This window comes from Pecten maximus, chromosome 14, assembly GCF_902652985.1.
Source record: "Pecten maximus chromosome 14, xPecMax1.1, whole genome shotgun sequence".
Taxonomy (NCBI): Eukaryota; Metazoa; Mollusca; class Bivalvia; order Pectinida; family Pectinidae; genus Pecten; species Pecten maximus.
This window is the reverse complement of record NC_047028.1, coordinates 18,417,588-18,438,573: the sequence shown is the minus strand read 5'-3', so window position 1 is coordinate 18,438,573 and position 20,986 is coordinate 18,417,588. Positions and strand designations below refer to the sequence as shown.

General features: G+C 35.2%; 1 protein-coding gene across 1 annotated transcript; it reads right to left on the bottom strand.

The window, feature by feature from the left end:
• Positions 1-1,716: 1,716 nt before the first annotated feature.
• LOC117342870 (cAMP and cAMP-inhibited cGMP 3',5'-cyclic phosphodiesterase 10A-like) lies at positions 1,717-16,423 on the bottom strand. Its single transcript, XM_033905158.1, has 3 exons — positions 15,204-16,423; positions 4,566-5,067; positions 1,717-3,903 (listed from the first exon to the last, which is right to left on the bottom strand). The coding sequence occupies exons 1-3, from the start codon at positions 15,749-15,751 to the stop codon at positions 2,530-2,532; spliced, it is 2,424 nt and encodes an 807-aa protein (XP_033761049.1). The 5' UTR covers positions 15,752-16,423; the 3' UTR covers positions 1,717-2,529.
• Between the last annotated feature and the right edge of the window lie 4,563 nt (positions 16,424-20,986).

The window sequence follows — 20,986 nt, the reverse complement described above, 5'->3', positions numbered from 1 at the left end:
ATTTCCATTACTGTATTTCATTCCTGTATTCCATTCCTGTATTCCATTACTGTATTCCATTCCTGTATTTCATTACTGTATTCCATTACTGTATTCCATTACTGTATTCCATTACTGTATTCCATTACTGTATTTCATTACTGTATTCCATTCCTGTATTCCATTACTGTATTCCATTCCTGTATTCCATTAGTGTATTCCATTACTGTATTTCATTCCTGTATTCCATTAACGCTAGTATTTCCCATTACTGTCTTCATACCTGCTATTCCATTCCTGTATTCCAGTAGTGTATTCCATTCCGTGTATTCCCATTACTGTATGTCACTACTGTGTTCCATAACTGTATTCCATTACTGTATTTCATTACTGTATTCCATTACTGTATTTCATTACTGTATTCCATTACTGTATTTCATTACTGTATTCCATTACTGTATTCCATTACTGTGTTCTATTACTGTATTCTACTACTGTGTTCCATAACTGTATTCCATTACTGTATTTCATTACTGTATTCCATTACTGTATTTCATTACTGTATTCCATTACTGTATTTCATTCTTGTATTCCATTACTGTATTTCATTACTGTATTTCATTCTTGTATTCCATTACTGTATTCCATTACTGTATTCCATTACTATATTTCATTACTGTATTCCATTACTGTATTCCATTACTGTATTCCATTACTGTATTCCATTACTGTATTCCATTACTGTATTCCATTACTGTGTTCCATTTCTGTATTCCATTACTGTATTCCATTACTGTATTTCATTACTATATTTCATTACTGTATTCCATTACTGTATTCCATTAGTGTATTCCATTAGTGTATTCCATTACTGTATTCCATTAGTGTATTCCATTACTGTATTCCATTAGTGTATTCCATTACTGTATTCCATTACTGTATTCCATTACTATATTTCATTACTGTATTCCATTACTGTATTCCATTACTGTATTCCATTATTGTATTCCATTACTGTATTCCATTCCTGTATTCCATTACTATATTTCATTACTGTATTCCATTACTGTATTCCATTACTGTATTCCGTTCCCATATTTTATAACTGTATTCCTTCACTGTGTTCCATTACTGTATATCATTACTGTATTCCATAAGTGTACGTATTTCATTACCTATTCCATTACTATTATTATCTAATAATTGTGGTTCATATTGTTTTATTAAAGGATTATTTCTAGATATTTATTCAATATTTTCTGCAATTTTGATGAAGCAAATAACTTTCCATGCTTATTGTTAAAATCCATTTTACTTTTTTTCTAAGCAGTTTGATTTTCAGAGAACATCTTCTTCTTCATTTCAAGTATGGAAAGAAACAAATTAGATTATCACTTTTGGAGAAAATGAAAAGTAATACTAGCAACATTTTTTAATCTTCCCCTGTGTAGCAGTAGATGTCTTGGGTAAACAACCGTCATTTTCATTTTACGAGAGTTCAATAAAACATTGGTTATTATTATAACTGGTAATTATTATCTTTATAATTTAAGTGTGTTGTCGTCTGGTAACCATAAATCAAACTTGAATTCGACCGACATGGCACGAATTAATATAAATACAGAAGACTTACTTTGACAGAGAAAGTAACATATCTAACGAAATATAGACTTGTATTGATGAAGGCGAATAATGAAGTTTGTATAAAAGACAAAGACATTTTGACGTATTGTTCAGAGTCTTTAATAACTATAATATAAATCATCATGTAAATTCCTAATGTAAATTATTCTAACATTTCGCTAGTATGTATGTAGTATGTGGCATAAATATCCACAAAAATGTGAATAGTAGACCATAAACAACAATGAATATTTAACATGAACGGGAACATAATTTGATCAACAATACACTAAAATTCATACATTTTAAGTTAAAATATCTACATAACAATTTTATCTAGATATATCCAAAACAATTAAAATAAAAAAATAATAGCAATATATCAATAATTATCAAGAAAAAAATGTACGTGCGTTGAACCCGTGAAGTGGAAGACGTTTGGACCGGAGACAATTCCAGTTAACCAAATGAGGAATTAATAACGTTATTATCATAATATTAATTATTCACATGCGTGCGTCTTAAAGTTCAAGTTTATCCATACATCTGTTTGAGGTATCTTGAATATAGGTAATGAAGTTTCGAGATTTCCATGGAACCCTGACGAAGTTCGAGATATCCATGCATGCGATTGATGAAGTTCGAGATGTCCATGTTTGTTATCGAGTTTCTAAACCGTAAAACTACCAATGAAAAGTAATAGAAAATAGCAAATGAAGGCAAATGATATGTTCGAAATATAAAATGCTACTTAACCAGGGCCTACGTTTGTACAGCCATTGACTTGATAATCTCGTCAAACAATTAATCCTACTAATATCATGTTGGGAATGCCCTGTTTGATCCTAAGTCTATTTATATCACACTAGACCGGGGGAATCCTCTAATACACGTACTGAATAGACCTTAGTTCCTCCTTCGGTAATTTCAACTTTCATCGGTTGTCGACCCATCTTCTGATTTCTCCGCGGTCAGTTCTGCTTCCTCTCTTTCTTTTTCAGTTTCCTCCTCTTTCCTCTTTCTCTCCTCCTCTATATATTCCGCTAGCATTCTTGACCAGCCTTCGCGGCTCTTGTTGCACCCCTCAAGGAGTGGTTCGGAGCCGGGCAGGATTCTATGAAGCGTCTTATAAAGAGGTAGGCATATGAAGTCAATGAAGCCAACCTGCTGTTGAGGACGCTCTTGAATGCGCTCGCGGTCCATCATGGGCAGGGGTTCGATTCCGTGGCTCTTCTCCAGATCACCCTGGTCGTAAAATTCTTCATAGAGGAAATCGACAGTCAACCCTTGTGTCTCCCATGGCTTGGAAATGGCACAGAGGTCAGCACCGGTCATCATCAAAGCGGTCGTTTTCTTTTTAGTGGCGGGGTCCTGCAGATCAAACTTGCCGTCATCGAGTTGTTTGGATAGTAACTTCTGGTTGGGAAAATAAAGCGCTAGATCTGTCGCCAGTATACAATTTTGTACGATTCCGAGCATTTTTTTGTACTCCGGGGCCGTAAGAAAGGAGAAAATACCCTTCCCATTCATCTGAAGAATGGTCACCGTATGTTTATAATGGTGCTGTTCCATCACGGACGTGGAGTAGAGGGAGGCAAGAGGCAAATTCATCTTGGAAAAAAATGCATTGTTATAGCCACGGTGGTCTACATCGTGACAAATCCCGCTAATGAGGATCGCCATCTGTTCAAACTTGGTGAAGACTTCCGGACTTGCGCGCATCATGCACCAGAGAGAATGGGCAACGTGGAACCCGTGGTCCCAGTTATGGTACGCGATATCGCGATAGTTCTTACGTACAGTGATCGTGAACCGACACAGCTGTTCCATCTCAAATGTGTCCTCTCCGAACATGTCGATCACCATGCGAATAAACAGCTGGGGGAGCAGAGGTGCGAAATGATACGCGCAGAAATCGAACGAGAAGAAATCATCTGGAATCTCCTCTTCCATGATATAAGGATTTGCCAGCAGTTCCTTCATTTCCTCCTCTTTGCACACGATATGGTACTGGATTACCTCAAGAGCCACCTTGTACTGATTTTGTTGGCGAACTAGCAGGTTGTACAAACGGCTGTAATGCAGCGCCATGGCACAGTACACCGAGAACATCCTGAAGGCGCTTTCGTCCGCGTTCGTGAAATGTTCTCCTCGTTTGCTGTTAATCAACTGGACCACGCCCACTACCTGGTCTTTGCTCACAATGGGCATGCACAGAATGTTTCTTGTTTTATATCCGGTAAGTTTATCTACTTCCGAGTTAAAACGCGAATCCATGTAGGCATCGATAATGTTCACAACCTGTAAAATAGACGAGATGATGGTGTAATTACAGAGTAATCATATTGGTGTTGATGAGATTCTTTGTAAGACGCTAGGTCTCCATACAAATCTACATTTGTGTTCATATTTTGCATTGTATTATCGATTTGTTGTTGAAATTATGGTTTTATCATAATGACGGTATTCTTTTTGTTTTTTGTGCCTGTGAATATCGATTAAAATATAACTTGTTAAAACATGTTTAACTTCGAATACGAATCAATGACATGCCCAGATAGATAATTACTGTTTTTCTTTCGTTTCGATTAAATTTCCTACATAGAGTTATTTTGTGTATAACTTCAATCTAACCACATCGGGGACTAAAAAGCAAGACTAAAAGTTAATATTTGAAAAAAATTGTTTGTATCCCCAATGCTATGATGCTTCTTACCAAACCTAATTATAGGAGTATATCTCGTCATTTTTGGATGGAAATGGATCTATTCATACTTCGATATAATGACTACCTATTCACACCTTGTTTCACCTAGTCAAATTTACTTCATTCTTCTAAGAATTAATGTGTCTTCCTAAAGGTATCATGAAACAAATGACAACGCTAAAATAAATGCTGGCAGTATAGCGATGAACGTATGCTGTTGTAGAAATACTGACAGTATGTAGGTCTATAGTGTTACCTTTCCACTTTGTGCCACATAACCAGCTATCCCTTTGTCTCTATGGAAACGGATTTGAGTTTTCTTTGAAATAATAGATTGACCATCTTCCGTCTTCAAACCTTCATCGAAATAATCGGCGTACAATTCGTTGGTTTCTTCGTCCACGAGAAACATCGAACACCGGTCTGCATTGACCAAATTCTTAGTGAACATCATGATTTTCTGGACAAGGAGGTCAGTACTGGTCATCTCATCGAAGATTATGCGCGTCGTTTCCAAAAGGAAGTCGTTCAGGTGCTGCTGGGAGTTTAAAACTCGCTTCAAAGTGTTCTCGTTGATGCAGGCAACCATCCAGCTCAAGAGCGCATGTGCCATTTGAATATCCGTTTTAGAAAACGGATGTTTTTTGCTGCTGCGTATGACTTCTATTACGCCAATGATGTCATCAGATGGAAGAATCAGAGGTACACATAAAACACTGACATCAATGGCTTCCCCAGGACCTGTCCCTTTTGGAAACCTGCATAAAAATATAAAAAAATAGATCATTATTAAAAATCGAGATAAAACAATGGAACTTTGTTTTGTTGACAGTTACACGTATATTTAAAAATTGTACTTTGTTTAACATATTTTAATGAAAAAATATGAAGCTATAAAGCACATGGAAGAACATTAATGAATAGAAAGTCATTTGCATCATCAGAGATGTCTTTCCTTATTCATCAAACAGCATGATTCACAACAATGGACAAAAGGTTAAAGGTTTATACATGTATGTATGAATTACCTGGTAAGTTTATCAACCAAGACGGAGGTTAAAGGTAAATATGTATAAATTACCTGGTAAGTTTATCAACCAAGACGGAGGTTAAAGGTAAATATGTATAAATTACCTGGTAAGTTTATCAACCAAGACGGAGGTTAAAGGTATAGGTATATGTATGAATTACCTGGTACGTTTATTACACTAAGACTGGAGTTAAAGGTAAACATGTATGAATTACCCGGTAAATGTATCACGCCAGGACTGGGGTTTAATGTTTCTTATATACGAATTAAAGTACATGGTAAAAATGTAATTAAGATAGCAACCTTAAATTCAGTTATAGGGTGCCGTATTATAAATTACGTTTGACTTGCATCTAAAAGTAAAAGACGTGTCCTACCCAGAAGACATCAAAGTAAATAATCTATTGAATACTAGTAATACATTCTTAACAAAATTCGTAATATAACTAAACATAATGTGTAAATTTAAAGTTCTTAATCACATCTTCATGTGAATATGTTGCTTAAATCTAAAGTAAATTGCTCTATAACCAAATTGAACTACAGGGGAGTTTTGAAGAATATTGATATTGTGTATGACGTGATATTTAATGTTAAGTATTTTGTGTACATACTAAGGTACCTGAACCATCATTTATTCTGTTTCAGGAAACAGATTCATGTAACTTATGGTTCAAGCAATATTTTAATATACAAGGTAAGAAAGACGCCCCTGATAAGTCGGTAAACGACGACATTTACTATTCGTCGCCAGCTGGGGTATAGCTTGTATTCACGACGAAGGAAATGTACGCTTGCCATCAAGGCCTGGTGTCAAACTGTGGCAATTCAGTTCCTGGCGCTATTGAAGACATGGACATCGTATTTAAATCGATAGTTATGTGTTTGTAGTGTACATTTATACGTGTGAGTGATTTGAAAATAAAATACTGTTTAAAGTAAATCATTTATGACTCACGTGTACTAAGGTTTGAGAAAATGCCGTGTCACCTTCAGTGCAGAAAGTGTACAGTTCTTCTCCAGAATATTATATGGTTGTAGGTACTTTTTTGTTCTTACCACCACCATCAAAAACAACAACAAAAATCAGCACCACCACCATCACACCAGCATCAACAAAAACATACAAAGAGACAGATAAAAATATTACAAAGAACACAAACACGAAAACAAAGGAAGCAAAGCATAATGATAACCTACAAAATACAGTACTAGAAAAAGAAACAACAAACAGATAAAATTCATACTTAAATTTTATGAATGAATCATGAAGAAAGTCATTTTAAGATTACAGCAAAATTTAATTCGTCACGCAACAAAGAGAGCACAACCCACACTGTATACAACAATATAACCAACAACCAATATCAATAACATAATCAGCATTCAATATAAAACTGTTACTAATACGATAATCATCTACCTATTCTTAATTGATACACATTCAAGCAGACCATAGAATCTCTATCCTATATAGTATATTCATTAGATTGTCGAGAATTTGTAAAGGAATAAACCACCAAAAAATGAACATGTGATATACTAAGCACTGCATTTAACTCGTGTCTTCAAATATATACATAAACGACAACCATCAATCAGATTGTAATGAATGCAGTTATAAAAACGGATATTAAATATCATTGATGACGTCAAGCAGCCAAAATATGGAACGTCACTCCACTAATCCCCATCTACAGTTTAGTTCGCTGTATTGACCATTGTATAGACCAATGGGTTCATCTAGTTAAGGACAGGTAGGTAGGATTCTGTCCGGTTCACTGACCGGGGTGACAAGCACCGTGACGACCATGTCACACCTTTCGTAACGATAAGTGGACAAAGAAAATGGCCACAGAGAGATTGATTATAAAATGAAAGATAGTTTTGTCACTACTAGTATTCAACTAATTTTAAATGCAAAACCGACAGTTTTTCAAAGTTCAAAGTGTCTCTTAATGCTTAATTAAAAGTATGGACCTCTGTCGAAAACAAATAACAACAAACAAACAAAACAAAACAAATGATAAAACGACAGGGTATTATGAAATTTAATAAACAACAGTATCATACACAGGCAAAATTCCTTCACATGAAGTTCACGTGAAATGTTTTCACATAAAATTCACGTGATATTCATTTGAATTTACTTTTTCCCCTTTTCACGTGAAATTCATGTGAAGGAATTTTGCCTGTGTACCAATAAATGACCTAACTATTTCATCTACATCATACTACCGTAACATTTCACAAACGTATTTCACGAACTGTTCACGTGATCACACCTGTATCAGTTCAGCAAGCATAGTAAACAGATTTTCCCCAAAAACACGTCTTCTCTAGAACAGTACAAGCTTCTCTTCGCCTTTTCCTTACATATAGCAAACTATCATTACAATGAAAAAAAATATGTTTGGTTTAATGAAAGCTTGCACATGAATTCATGTCTACAGTAAGTTGGGGATTTCCAAACAAACGTGCATCCAAATTAAATTCAACTTTCAATGAGTTGAGTTGACACACAGGAAAGTGACACCCTCGTGTTAATGTGTATCAATGCTCATCGTTGTACTAAGTTATTGATGCGATGCTGGTCCCAACAAACTCAAAGAGCGATATTCCAATTTTCGTCTAACAATATCTTTGCATGCGCGTTCTTTGATGAGTGGTGAGTTTACTTCCAGGGTGCGCTTCGGGAGGCTTATACATTTGTTTTGTATTAGTTGATATGTTGTTCCCAATGAAGATTCTTTTGTAGTATAAGTTCTAAGTATAAATTGACAGTTGTATGTGGTCATGTAGTTTATAATGGCGCTTGCTCAGTGAGCATTTAGCTGAAATGGCTAATATGGTGAAATTGCTTGGAAGCATCTTTATGAGTCATGGTTTTGTGGGGAACAATGACACTACTTTTTCATGCGATTTTTCTTTTTTTAAATATTGTCATATCGCTAACTTTCAAATAAAACACGAAACCCTTATCGATACTACCTCATCAAACCTAGATAACAATATGCACAGAATGTGTTTGCTCCCCCTCTAGTCCCACATCTATCATAGATTTGTATCCTTCTCTACATAAAATTGATTTTAAGAGTTGGGTAGAGGTAAATTGTATTAAGAGGTGAGTAGAGGTTCATATTATTAAAAGGTGAGTAGAGATAAATTCTATTAAAAGTTGGGTAGAGACAAATTCTACTAAAATGTGGGTAGAGATAAATTCTATTGAGAGGTGAGTAGAGATAAATTCTATTAAAAATTGGGTAAAGATAAAGCCTATCAAAAGGTGAGTAGAGAGAAATTCTATTAAAAGGTGAGTAGAGATAAATTTTATTAAAAGGTGAGTAGATATAAATTTTATTAAAACGTGGGTAGAGATAAAGTCTATTAAGAGGTAATAAGAGATAAATTCTATTTAGAGGTGAGTAGAGATAAAGTCTATTTAGAGGTGAGTAGAGATAAATTATATTAAGAGGTGAGTAGACATCAATTCTATAAAGAGGTGAGTAGATATAAAGTATATAAAGAGGTGAGTAGAGATAAAGTCTTTTAAGAGGTGAGTAGAGATAGAGTATATTAAGAGGTGAGTAGAGATAAAGTCTATTAAGAGGTGAGTAGAGATAAAGTCTATTAAGAGGTGAGTAGAGATAAAGTCTATTAAGATGTGAGTAGAGATAAAGTCTATTAAGAGGTGAGTAGAGATAAAGTATATAAAGAGGTGAGTAGAGATAAAGTCTATAAAGAGGTGAGTAGAGATAAAGTATATAAAGAGTGAGTAGAGATAAAGTCTATTAAGAGGTGAGTAGAGATAAAGTCTATAAAGAGGTGAGAAGAGTTAAATTCTATTAAGAGGTGAGTAGAGATAAAGTATATTAAGAGGTGAGTAGAGATAAATTATATTAAGAGGTGAGTAGAGATCAAGTATATAAAGAGGTGAGTAGAGATAGAGTCTATTAAGAGTTCAGTAGAGATAAAGTCTATTAAGAGGTGAGTAGAAATAAAGTATATTTAGAGGTGAGTAGAGATAAAGTCTATTAAGAGGTGAGTAGAGATAAAGTATATTAAGAGGTGAGTAGAGATAAAGTCTATAAAGAGGTAAGTAGAGATAAAGTCTATTAAGAGGTGAGTAGAGATAAAGTATATAAAGAGGTGAGTAGAGATAAAGTCTATTAAAAGGTGAGTAGAGATAAAGTCTTTTAAGAGGTGAGTAGAGATAAAGTCTATAAAGAGGTGAGTAGACATAAAGTCTATAAAGAGGAGAGTAGAGATAAAGTATATAAAGAGGTGAGTAGAGATAAAGTCTATTAAGAGGTCAGTAGAGATGAAGTCTATTAAGAGGTGAGTAGAGATAAAGTCTATAAAGAGGTGAGTAGAGATCAAGTTTATAAAGAGGTGAGTAGAGATAAAGTATATAAAGAGGTCAGTAGAGATCAAGTCTATTAAGAGGTGAGTAGAGATAAAGTCTATTAAGAGGTGAGTAGAGATAAATTCTATTAAAATGTGGGTAGAGATAAATTCTATTAAGAGGTGAGTAGAGATAAATTCTATTAAAAATTGGGTAAAGATCAATTCTATCAAAAGGTGAGTAGAGAGAAATTCTATTAAAAGGTGAGTAGAGATAAATTCTATTAAAAGGTGAGTAGATATAAATTTTATTAAAAGGTGGGTAGAGATAAAGTCTATTAAGAGGTCATAAGAGATAAATTCTATTTAGAGGTGAGTAGAGATAAAGTTTATAAAGAGGTGAGTAGAGATAAAGACTATTAAGAGGTGAGTAGAGATAAATTCTATTAAGAGGTGAGTAGAGATAAAGTATATTAAGAGGTGAGTAGAGATAAAGTCTATTAAGAGGTGAGTAGAGATAAAGTCTATTAAGAGGTGAGTAGAGATAAAGTATATAAAGAGGTGAGTAGAGATAAAGTCAATTAAGAGGTGAGTAGAGATAAAGTCTTTTAAGAGGTGAGTAGAGATAAAGTCAATTAAGAGGTGAGTAGAGATAAAGTCTATTAAGAGGTGAGTAGAGATAAAGTCTATTAAGAGGTGAGTAGAGATAAAGTATATAAAGAGGTGAGTAGAGATAAAGTCAATTAAGAGGTGAGTAGAGATAAAGTCTTTTAAGAGGTGAGTAGAGATAAAGTATATAAAGAGGTGAGTAGAGATAAAGTCTATTAAGAGGTGAGTAGAGATAGAGTATATTAAGAGGTGAGTAGAGATAAAGTCTATTAAGAGGTGAGTAGAGATAAAGTCTATAAAGAGGTGAGTAGAGATAAAGTTTATAAAGAGGTGAGTAGAGATAAAGTCTATTAAGAGGTGAGTAGAGATAAAGTCTATTAAGAGGTGAGTAGAGATAAAGTATATTAAGAGGTGAGTAGAGATAAAGTATATTAAGAGGTGAGTAGAGATAAAGTCTATTAAGAGATGAGTAGAGATAAAGTCTATAAAGAGGTGAGTAGAGATAAAGTCTATTAAGAGTTGAGTAGAGATAAAGTATATAAAGAGGTGAGTAGAGATAAAGTCTATTAAGAGGTGAGTAGAGATAAAGTCTATTAAGAGGTGAGTAGGGATAAAGTCTATTAAGAGGTGAGTAGAGATAAAGTCTATTAAGAGGTGAGTAGAGATAAAGTCTATTAAGAGTTGAGTAGAGATAAAGTATATTAAGAGTTGAGTAGAGATAAAGTATATTAAGAGGTGAGCAGAGATAAAGTCTATTAAGAGGTGAGTAGAGATAAAGTATATTAAGAGGTGAGTAGACATAAAGTATATTAAGAGGTGAGTAGAGATAAAGTCTATTAAGAAGTGAGTAGACATCAATTATATAAAGAGGTGAGTAGAGATAAAGTCTATTAAGAGGTGAGTAGAGATAAAGTCTATAAAGAGGTGAGTAGAGATAAAGTCTATTAAGAGTTGAGTAGAGATAAAGTATATAAAGAGGTGAGTAGAGATAAAGTCTATTAAGAGGTGAGTAGAGATAAAGTATACTAAGAGGTGAGTAGAGATAAAGTCTATTAAGAGGTGAGTAGAGATAAAGTCTATTAAGAGGTGAGTAGAGAAATCTTTTAAGATTTGAGTAGAGATAAAGTATTTAAGGGTGAGAAGAAAAATCTATTAAGAGGTGAGCAGAGATAAAGTATATTAAGAGGGATAAGATAAAGTTATTAAGTGAGTGAAAAAAAGTTATTAAGAGGTGAGTAGAGTTGTCTTTTAAAGCGGGAATGAACAATGACTGATGCAATTCAATTCTGTAAAAATTAAGACAGTCCCTTCTAAAATATCCCAGATATCCCAAACTTGGTGTGAAAAAAAATAAATAAATAAATAAATTGAGTTCAATGACTCACATTGGCATTTGGGATTTATCATTAGCGGTATGTCTAGAGTACTTATTGATTGTTAAGGAAAAAAGCATAACGTGATTAATAGTGACTAATAAGAGTTTACAGAAGGAAAAGAAAGGTATATCGATTCTGATGATTTATTTTGTTAAGGTAAAAATGAAAGGGAGTTAAAAGAGGTAGACCAGTTTAAGTGTTTGCCAGAATGTGGTGTGTGGTATTGAATTCTGTTCGTGGTATGTTTTGGGTGATTGTGATGGGGGAGTAGGCTCCGTTGTGTTTTGTTGTACGGTAACAAGGTGTATTTAGATACATGTCCATTGCCCATGCCTTCTGGGTAGGACACGTCTTTGGATGATTGGATGTGTCTGTATAGTTGATACTGTGTCTGTGGCGTTATTTCTGTTTAAATATTGCTCAGTGTTAGTGCATGATTGTATTATTGTATTAAAGAAAGGATGTGAGAAGTGTTTTCATCTGCCTGTCTGGAGGGCTGACCATTGCAGTCTTGTAGCACGACTGATGAAACTGAACTTGTGTTGTGGTATTCGTTGTCTAAAAATCTTTATTGTCATTCTTAGAACAAGGAATTAAGTACAAACTTCCTAATATATATATATTTACATATAGCAAACTATTATTACAATGGAGAAAAAAATGTTTAATGAAAGCTTGCATGAATTCATGTCTACAGTAAGATGGGGATTTCCAAACAAACGTGTATCCAAATTAAATTCAACTATCAATGAGTTGAGTTGACACACAGGAAAGTGACACCCTCGTGTTAATGTGTATCAATGCTCATCGTTGTACTAAGTTATTGATGCGATGCTGGTCCCAACAAACTCAAAGAGCGATATTCCAATTTTCGTCTAACAATATCTTTGCATGCGTGTTCTTTGATGAGTGGTGAGTTTACTTCCAGGGTGCGCTTCGGGAGGCTTAAACATTTGTTTTGTATTAGTTGCTATGTTGTTCCAACTGAAGATTCTTTTGAAGTATAAGTTCTAAGTATAAATTGACAGTTGTATGTGGTCATGTAGTTTATAATGGACCAGTGAGCATTTAGCTGAAATGGCTAATATGGCGAAATTGATAGGATGCATCTTTATGAGCCATGACCTTGTGGGAAAACAATGACACTTTGTCGTGCGTTTTTTTTTTTTTTTTTTAGATATTATCATATCAGTAACGTTTAAATACAGCACGAAAACCTTGTCGATACTACCTCATCAAACCTAGATAACAATATGCACATAATCTGTTTGCTTCCCCTCTAGTCCCACATCTATCATAGCTTTGTATCCATCTCTATATAAAATTGATTTCAACTACCACACATTACTTAATCATGTAAATTGGAATGCATTATGTATGACAAATGATAAAAATTGAATGTAGACGTTGCTTTGACGAACAACAGCCCTTTAATTCTGCGAACGTATCCTTCATCCACTTCGTCCTTTTTAACAATGAAAAGATAATGTTTTAAACAAAACGGGCATCGTTTAAGGGACACGGGCGCTGTGGTGATTAGAGATCAATTATATCACTAGAGGTGAGCAGGGGTATATTCTATTAAGACTAAGAGGTTAGTAGTAAGTATATTCTATGAGCAGAATAAAATTGTATAAAGAGATGAGTAGAGTAAAATTATATTCAGAGGTGAGTAGAGATATATTATATAAAGAGGAGAATAGAGATAGAGTATATTAAGAGGTTAGTAGAGATAAATTATATTAAAAGGTGAGTAGAGATAAATTATATAACCAGAAGTACAGTAAAATTTCATTAAGAGGTGAGTAGAGATAAATTATATTAAGAGGAGTAGATGTAAATTTCATTAGAAGGTGAGTAGAGATAAATCTCATTAAGAGGTTTTAGAATAGAGGTAAAATCTATAACCAGAAGTACAGTAAAATTTCATTAAGAGGTGAGTAGAGATAAATTATATTAAGAGGTGAGTAGAGATAAAGTCTATTAAGAGGTGAGTAGAGATAAAGTCTATTTAGAGGTGAGTAGAGATAAAGTATATTAAGAGGTGAGTAGAGATAAAGTCTATTAAGAGGTGAGTAGAGATAAAAAAAAGTATATTAAGAGGTGAGTAGAGATAAAGTCTATTAAGAGGTGAGTAGAGATAAAGTCTGTTAAGAGGTGAGTAGAGATAAAGTATATTAAGAGGTGAGTAGATATAAAGTCTATTAAGAGGTGAGTAGAGATAAGTATATTAAGAGGTGAGTAGAGATAAAGTTTATAAAGAGGTGAGTAGAGATAAAGTATATTAAGAGGTCAGTAGAGATAAAGTCTATTAAGAGGTCAGTAGAGATAAAGTCTATGAAGAGGTGAGTAGAGATAAAGTATATTAAGAGGTGAGTAAAGATAAAGTCTATTAAGAGGTCAGTAGAGATAAAGTATATTAAGAGATCAGTAGAGATAAAGTATATTAAGAGGTGAGTAGAGATAAAGTCTATTAAGAGGTGAGTAGAGATAAAGTATATTAAGAGGTGAGTAGAGATAAATTATATTTTGAGGTGAGTAGAGACAAAGTCTTTTAAGAGGTGAGTAGAGATAAAGTCTATTAAGAGGTGAGTAGAGATAAAGTCTATTAAGAGGTTAGTAGAGATAAAGTCTATTAAGAGGTGAGTAAAGATAAAGTATATTAAGAGTTGAGTAGAGATAAAGTCTATTAAGAGGTGAGTAGAGATAAAGTATATTAAGAGGTGAGTAGAGATAGAGTATATTCAGAGGTGAGTAGAGATAAAGTCTATTAAGAGGTGAGTAGAGATAAAGTATATTAAGAGGTGAGTAGAGATAAAGTCTATTAAGAGGTGAGTAGAGATAGAGTATATTAAGAGGTAAGTAGATGTTAATTCTATAACCAGAAGGGAGTAGAGATAAAGTATATCGAGGTGAGTAGAGATAAAATATATAGAGGTGAGTACAGTTAAATTATATTAAGAGATGAGTAGAGATCAATTATATAAAGAGGTGTGTAGAGATAAAGTCAATTAAGAGGTGAGTAGAGATAAAGTCTATAAAGAGGTAAGTAGAGATAAAGTATATTTAGAGGTGAGTAGAGATAAAGTATATTAAGAGGTCAGTAGAGATAAAGTCTATTAAGAGGTCAGTAGAGATAAAGTCTATTAAGAGGTGAGTAGAGATAATGTCTATTAAGAGTTGAGCTGAGGTAAATTATACTAAGATGTGATAAGAGATAAATTATATTAAGAGGTGAGTAGATATTAGTTCTATAACCAGAAGGGAGTAGAGATAAAGTATATCGAGGTGAGCAGAGATAAATTATATAGAGGTGAGTACAGTTAAATTATATTAAGAGGTGATATAGGTAAATTATATTAAGAGGTGAGAAGATGTAAAATGCAGAAGTGACTATCAATTTTATTGCATTTTATGTATAAGTACAGTGTATTAATATTGATAAACGGCCATACCAATGCCTGTGTATATCATATTGTAAATCCTATATCTTAGAACTCTATATATATATAGCTAAATACTGACGTAAACTTACCTCCCTAACTCTAATGACAGGTCTGACACTGTTAACGAAGCCTTTGTTTCGAAGACGTGCCCAGCCACTGTGGTCCCCTTGCCCGTGGGTCCGTAGGGAATTGTCACGCCTCCCCGGTACAAATGTAGTTCTGTATCGTTGTTTTTTGGTATGTAAAGCGAATGAGAGTCTCCATCCACGGCCTGGGCGAGAATCTTACTCAATTCCTCCATACGACCAAGCAAATTGTTACTGTTGACACTCTCGAGCAACTTTGACGCCACATCCTTGGTTGACAGTAATTCGTAGTCCCCTAGAAGTGCCTTGTGCCTCTTTGTCACCCGACATGACGTTGCTCGTCGTTTACGTTTGATCAACTCGTCCAAAGTTTCAACACTGACGGAGTCCATGACGTAACGACGGAACACGCTGGGGTTGTTTTCCAGGAATATCTTTACATCCAGTTCCGTTATCCTTGGCGAACACAAATCGCTCCATCGGTTTGTCGACAAGTTTCCCGGGAATGGGCTTTTCTTTGTCAGTGACAGCAAAAATGAATTTCGTGACATCTTTGCTGTTCAATCCAGAACCTTTTGTGTTACATTTTTTGTATAAAGTGTACAACAGAGCGGCAGATTCTCTATCCTGCCGTTTGTTGCTATCCTGATTATTATGACGTCATCAGTTTGTGCATTGTCTCATTGTTGTTGACGTCACTGATAATCGGCGTTATCACTTTCTAGTCTTTCGGTTTCGACTGACTAGCCTACCTTCCTTTCAATGTTTTTATAGATCCGTCTGGCCGTTCTTTACCGGCTGTATTTTAGAAAATGACATTAAACTATACAATTTAAATTCCCACCGACAAAATAGAGCAAATGTGTATATCACTCAAGTTATATGTTATCTGTGGTTGTAGTATACACCCTATTTATCGTCTCGATTGTATAGCTTTACGATCCTATCCGCTAGTTCTCGCTTGTTTTATAGATTAATATCTACCCGTACATAGAGGGCTAACGGTACCGCGCGAGACGGTCGTTTGTGCTGTCTTTCGATGTTGTCCATAGCGTATTGTCCGAACTCTAAGTCACCTTTACACGTCTGTGTTGTCTGATATTTGATATTGGGCGTAACAGTGTAATTTGCTGTCAATAAAAAACTTGATTTTAAACTTGTGAGTATCAATCAGAGCTGTAGATAACACGGATTTATTAAATAATAACACATACACAGAAGATAGGGCTTTAAAAATACACTCACGGCACAAATAAAATTCCCTATTATTTTTACGTTCCATACACTCCTTTGAATGAAAATCGAAAAACCACGGCACATATAAAATCCTTCATTAAATTTCGTAGACTCACTTTCTTCTATAAGTGATATAATTGATGAAAAAGAAAATGTTTATTCCACATAATGAATCCGTACAGAGAAAAAACAAGAAATGTGCGAATTGTTGACTTGTTATGCCACACATACGTGACACGCGTCTTCACAGCTGATTATTTAAATATCTCTTTTTACAGATACACTGTACATTTAAAAGGTTGTAAATAAACCATTAAAAAAACTCCCGGTGCAATCCTGGTTTAAGAGTGCTTCAAACATTGTGCATACCTGTCGATGTCCACAGTCACAAGACTCCAATGACGACTATGTGAATTTATACCGATGAGATCGAGCTTGTAAGGGGATTACTAATCAGCGAACGGAAATCATAGATCGGGCGTTTTCTGTGTGTTGGGTTGTCAGAAGATTACATAGTAGAATGGAATCGTATAGAATGAACGCATGACTCCAGTGTATAACTGAATATTGAAATTTAAATAAATTCAATTGGGATCAATATACACCAAAGAAGAAAAGAGATATAGAGATCAATGTTTATATTAGAGAAGATTCCATTCGTTTTATCACGAATTTAATTGAAATCCAGGGAAATGAGAAAAATGTTGACGTTTTAGATGTAAAGGTAGATATACGAAATATCCAATCTTTTCATCTTTATAATGTAGCGGCAAAACTCACTTCAATAAAGTCGGAGGGAAAACCCCGATATAAAGCTAAATCGATGAAAAATATAATGAACACACTGGTTTTTATACCATACATAAATTTTCACGTTGTACTCCTCAGAGTTTAGTGAAGTTAGACCCAAATGTTGCTATAAATACTATCTGTGAGTTAAAGTGACACAAGCTGACACGAAACCCGTCTTTACAAACACGTGACCTAAGGTTTTATACAGTTGAGCCAGATAAGAATTCAAACGGCATCATCAGCTGTTTTGTCCTTCTAGGACTCGTCGGTGATGTTAGGGACACCATACAGCTGTTTAATCCTTCTATGACTCGTCAGTGATGTTAGGGACATCATACAATTGTTTTGTCCTTCTAGGACACGTCATTGATGTTAGGGACACCATACAGCTGTTGGTCCTTCTAGGAATCGTCAGTGATGTAAAGGACAACACACAGCTGTTTTGTCCTTCTAGGATCCGTCAGTGATGTTAGGGACACCATACAGCTGGTTGGTCCTTCTAGGATTCGTCAGTGATGTTAGGGACACTTTGCAGTTGTTTTGTCCTTCTAGGATCCGTCAGTGATGTTAGGGACACCATACAGTTGTTTTGTCCTTCTAGGATTCGTCAGTGAAGTTAGGGACACCATACAGTTGTTTTGTCCGTCTATGACACGTCAGTGATGTTAGGGACATCATACAGCTGTTGGTCCTTCTAGGAATCGTCAGTGATTTTAGGGACACCATACAGCTGTTTGGTCCTTCTAGGACTCGTCGGTGATGTTAGGGACATCATACAGCTGTTTGGTCCTTCTAGAACTCATCAGTGATGTTAGAGACATCATACAGTTGTTTAGTCATTCTAGGACCCGTCAGTGATGTAAGAGACATCATACAGTTGTTTAGTCATTCTATGAGTCATCAGTGATGTTAGGGACAGCATGCAGCTGTTTTGCCCTTCTAGGACTCATCAGTGATGTAAAGGACAACACACAGCTGTTTTGTCCTTCTAGGATCCGTCAGTGAAGTTAGGGACATCATGCAGCTGTTTGATCCTTTTAGGACTCGTCAGTGATGTTAGGGACATCGTACAGCTGTTGGGTCCTTCTAGGACTCGTCAGTGATGTTAGGGACACAAGGAGAGTTAAACGAATATACCCCATCCTCCCAAAACACACATACGCACTCACCACGCGCATGCATGTCGTACGCACGGGAGGCTGTCCAGGAATGGCCTTTTCTGTTTATAGGACGTTAAACAATAAACCAAACCAAAACCTCGAATGCTCGACATATCTCGAAATTCCATGACCAATCTGTCTGAGATAACGAGGTTCGGTTGTATTTTTGAAAACAGAGTCTTTACCAGTCATCCATGCAATGCTTTCTTTATACGACGACCTCTTGTTACACACAATATCCGTGTTAAAATCTTAAATCTGGAGCGGTCTATCGGAATCAGCGCTTTTATTTTCACTTAAAATATTGCATATTGATATTGTGTTTTAGTTGATAACATAAATTGGGGATTATGAAAATAGGAGAAATACGGACGCTAACATTTGTAGATAATTAAGTTACGTGTAAAAGAAATTGAATAATGTACGTATTTAAATGAACTGTGATCAACCATTGGAAATCTTTGCATACAACAATTAGGTATAGCAAATGTGTACAAATTTAATATTATGAACTGTATTTCGCGAGTTAGGGTCTTGCCGAATAGGTCTAGTTTAAATTCAAACATGGTCGCGAAATCGTTATTAGAGAAAATTAGATCGTAAAATTTACAGTATCCACAAATCCGCATAAATCCTCTTGGCAGAATTGACTGAAAGCAAATGACGAACCATGTCTCTTTAATATCATCGAAAATATTTGAATAATTCATGTTACTGTTGTCGTGTATGTGAACGAGAATCGTAATTTATGTACATCTGCAGGCGTACCGCAGGGATTCCAACTAAGACGTCCATTGATTCGTACTTGTATTGAATCCGACTAAACCACGGATTGATACAATTCCAACGGGATTAAATCTGCATGGCTGATTCAGAAATCAAATCTAGAGCAAGGTGGACACTGTCAACAAGTAATATAGGTATTCATCAACTCCGATTTGACATTTGAGAAAGTAGTCTATATTGAATTATGGGCGCTATTAAGGGTTAATTTTTGTATACGTCATAGAAACGCATTTACGCATTTGTCATGCGGGCACATGTAAAATGTTAAAAAAGAAATGTTGTCATTTTAAATTTAAATGAATATGTACGTCAGAACCCATTATCATTAACGCGTTATTTGTTTGGTTTTTTTTTTTTTTTTTTACATTTTTTGCTTCTTCTCGATAAGTCGTAAATTCAACCTTCGAAGTTTAACAATCAAGAATGTTATAATCAATTGTCCCTAGTTGACCTTGAACACCATCGTCGGCCCCACGGAGTCTTCTCTACGTCTCGCTCACTTGACCCGGATCGATCGGGGCTATGCGAGGAGATCGTGCGGGTACCAACGATCATTGAACACATTAACATCTCTCCCTTCTTAAGCTTAGTAAACTCTGACTGCGTTTAAATCAGCGTAAACGCAGTGAATCTTACCCAGGTGGCACTTCAACGTTAACTTCCAAGAAATTGTACAAATAATGACTGTAAAATGGTTACTTTATTTATTTTTCAGCAACTTAAATTCAGCTTATATTAATCGCTCTCCTTGACCCTGAGGGGTCTTAGTGGTTTTCCTCTGAAGTAAACTTCGATTTTCACAAAAATGCCGACTTTCAATTACAGAAATAGCCGGAGATACCTCTAGCCCTCACACCGGAAACAAGGCCATGTGCCTTAAGAGTCACCTGAATTTTGATATATTTTGGTAGATTCAATTCATGTTAGCTTGAATATGAGGTCAATGTGTTCACTCCAGCATGCTACAGGCAAAATATATCGTTTCTATGTGTGTTGGATCTCCAGAAGACGTTTGAATTTTTTTTAGCATATTTGAGCCTGGAGACCGTAAATGACGGTCAAGGTCATGCTCATTCATCTGAACAATCGTTATAGCCCTTTGCTCCAGCATACTATATGCCAAATATCTGGTTTCTATGCTTTTTGATTAATGATAAGTCGTTCGAAAGTTTTAGTATATTTGACCCCTAGGACTTGAATGAAGGTCAAGGTAATTCATTTGAACAATCTTGATAGCCCTTCACCCGAGCCTGTCAGAGGCCAAATATCAGGTCTTAAGCCTCTTGGTTATCAAAAAGAAGTCGTTTAAAGATTTTAGCATATTTGATCCATGTGACCTTGAATGAAGGTAAAAGTCACTATTTGAACAGTTTTGATAGCCCTTCACCCCAGCATGCTATATGCCCAATATCAGTCTCTGGGCCTCTTGGTTATTGAGAAGTCGAAAATGTAAATTGTTTACGAACAGACGACGCACAAATCCCATTGTTAAATCTGCACCATTCCCTAAACAGACAAGAGACCCATGGACCTTAATATGATCGTCATCCTAGTATTTTTTCTATGTAATTTGGCAGATTTGATTCCCGTGACCTTGAATTTCAGGTCAATGTTGTTCATCCCAGCATGCTGCAGGCCAAATATTGGGTTTCTGAGTGTGTTGGTTCACGAGAAGACATCTAAAAGATTTCAGCATATTTGAGCTTGGTGGCCTTGATTGAAGGTCAAGGTCATACATTTAAACAAACTTTTTAGTTCTTTACCTAAGCATGCAGGTGTAAAGGCCAAATATCGGGCATCTTGGCCGCTTGG

What these genes read in the sequence shown, in the direction of transcription:
- LOC117342870 (XM_033905158.1), bottom strand. Translation starts at nt 15,751, where the DNA reads ATGTCACGAAATTCATTTTTGCTGTCACTGACAAAGAAAAGCCCATTC. An exon ending in CTGTCATTAGAGTTAGGGAG is followed by an intron (nt 5,068 to 15,203) that starts GTAAGTTTACGT and finishes ATTTTTATGCAG; the next exon opens with GTTTCCAAAAGGGACAGGTC. An exon ending in ATGTGGCACAAAGTGGAAAG is followed by an intron (nt 3,904 to 4,565) that starts GTAACACTATAG and finishes TCTATTTTACAG; the next exon opens with GTTGTGAACATTATCGATGC.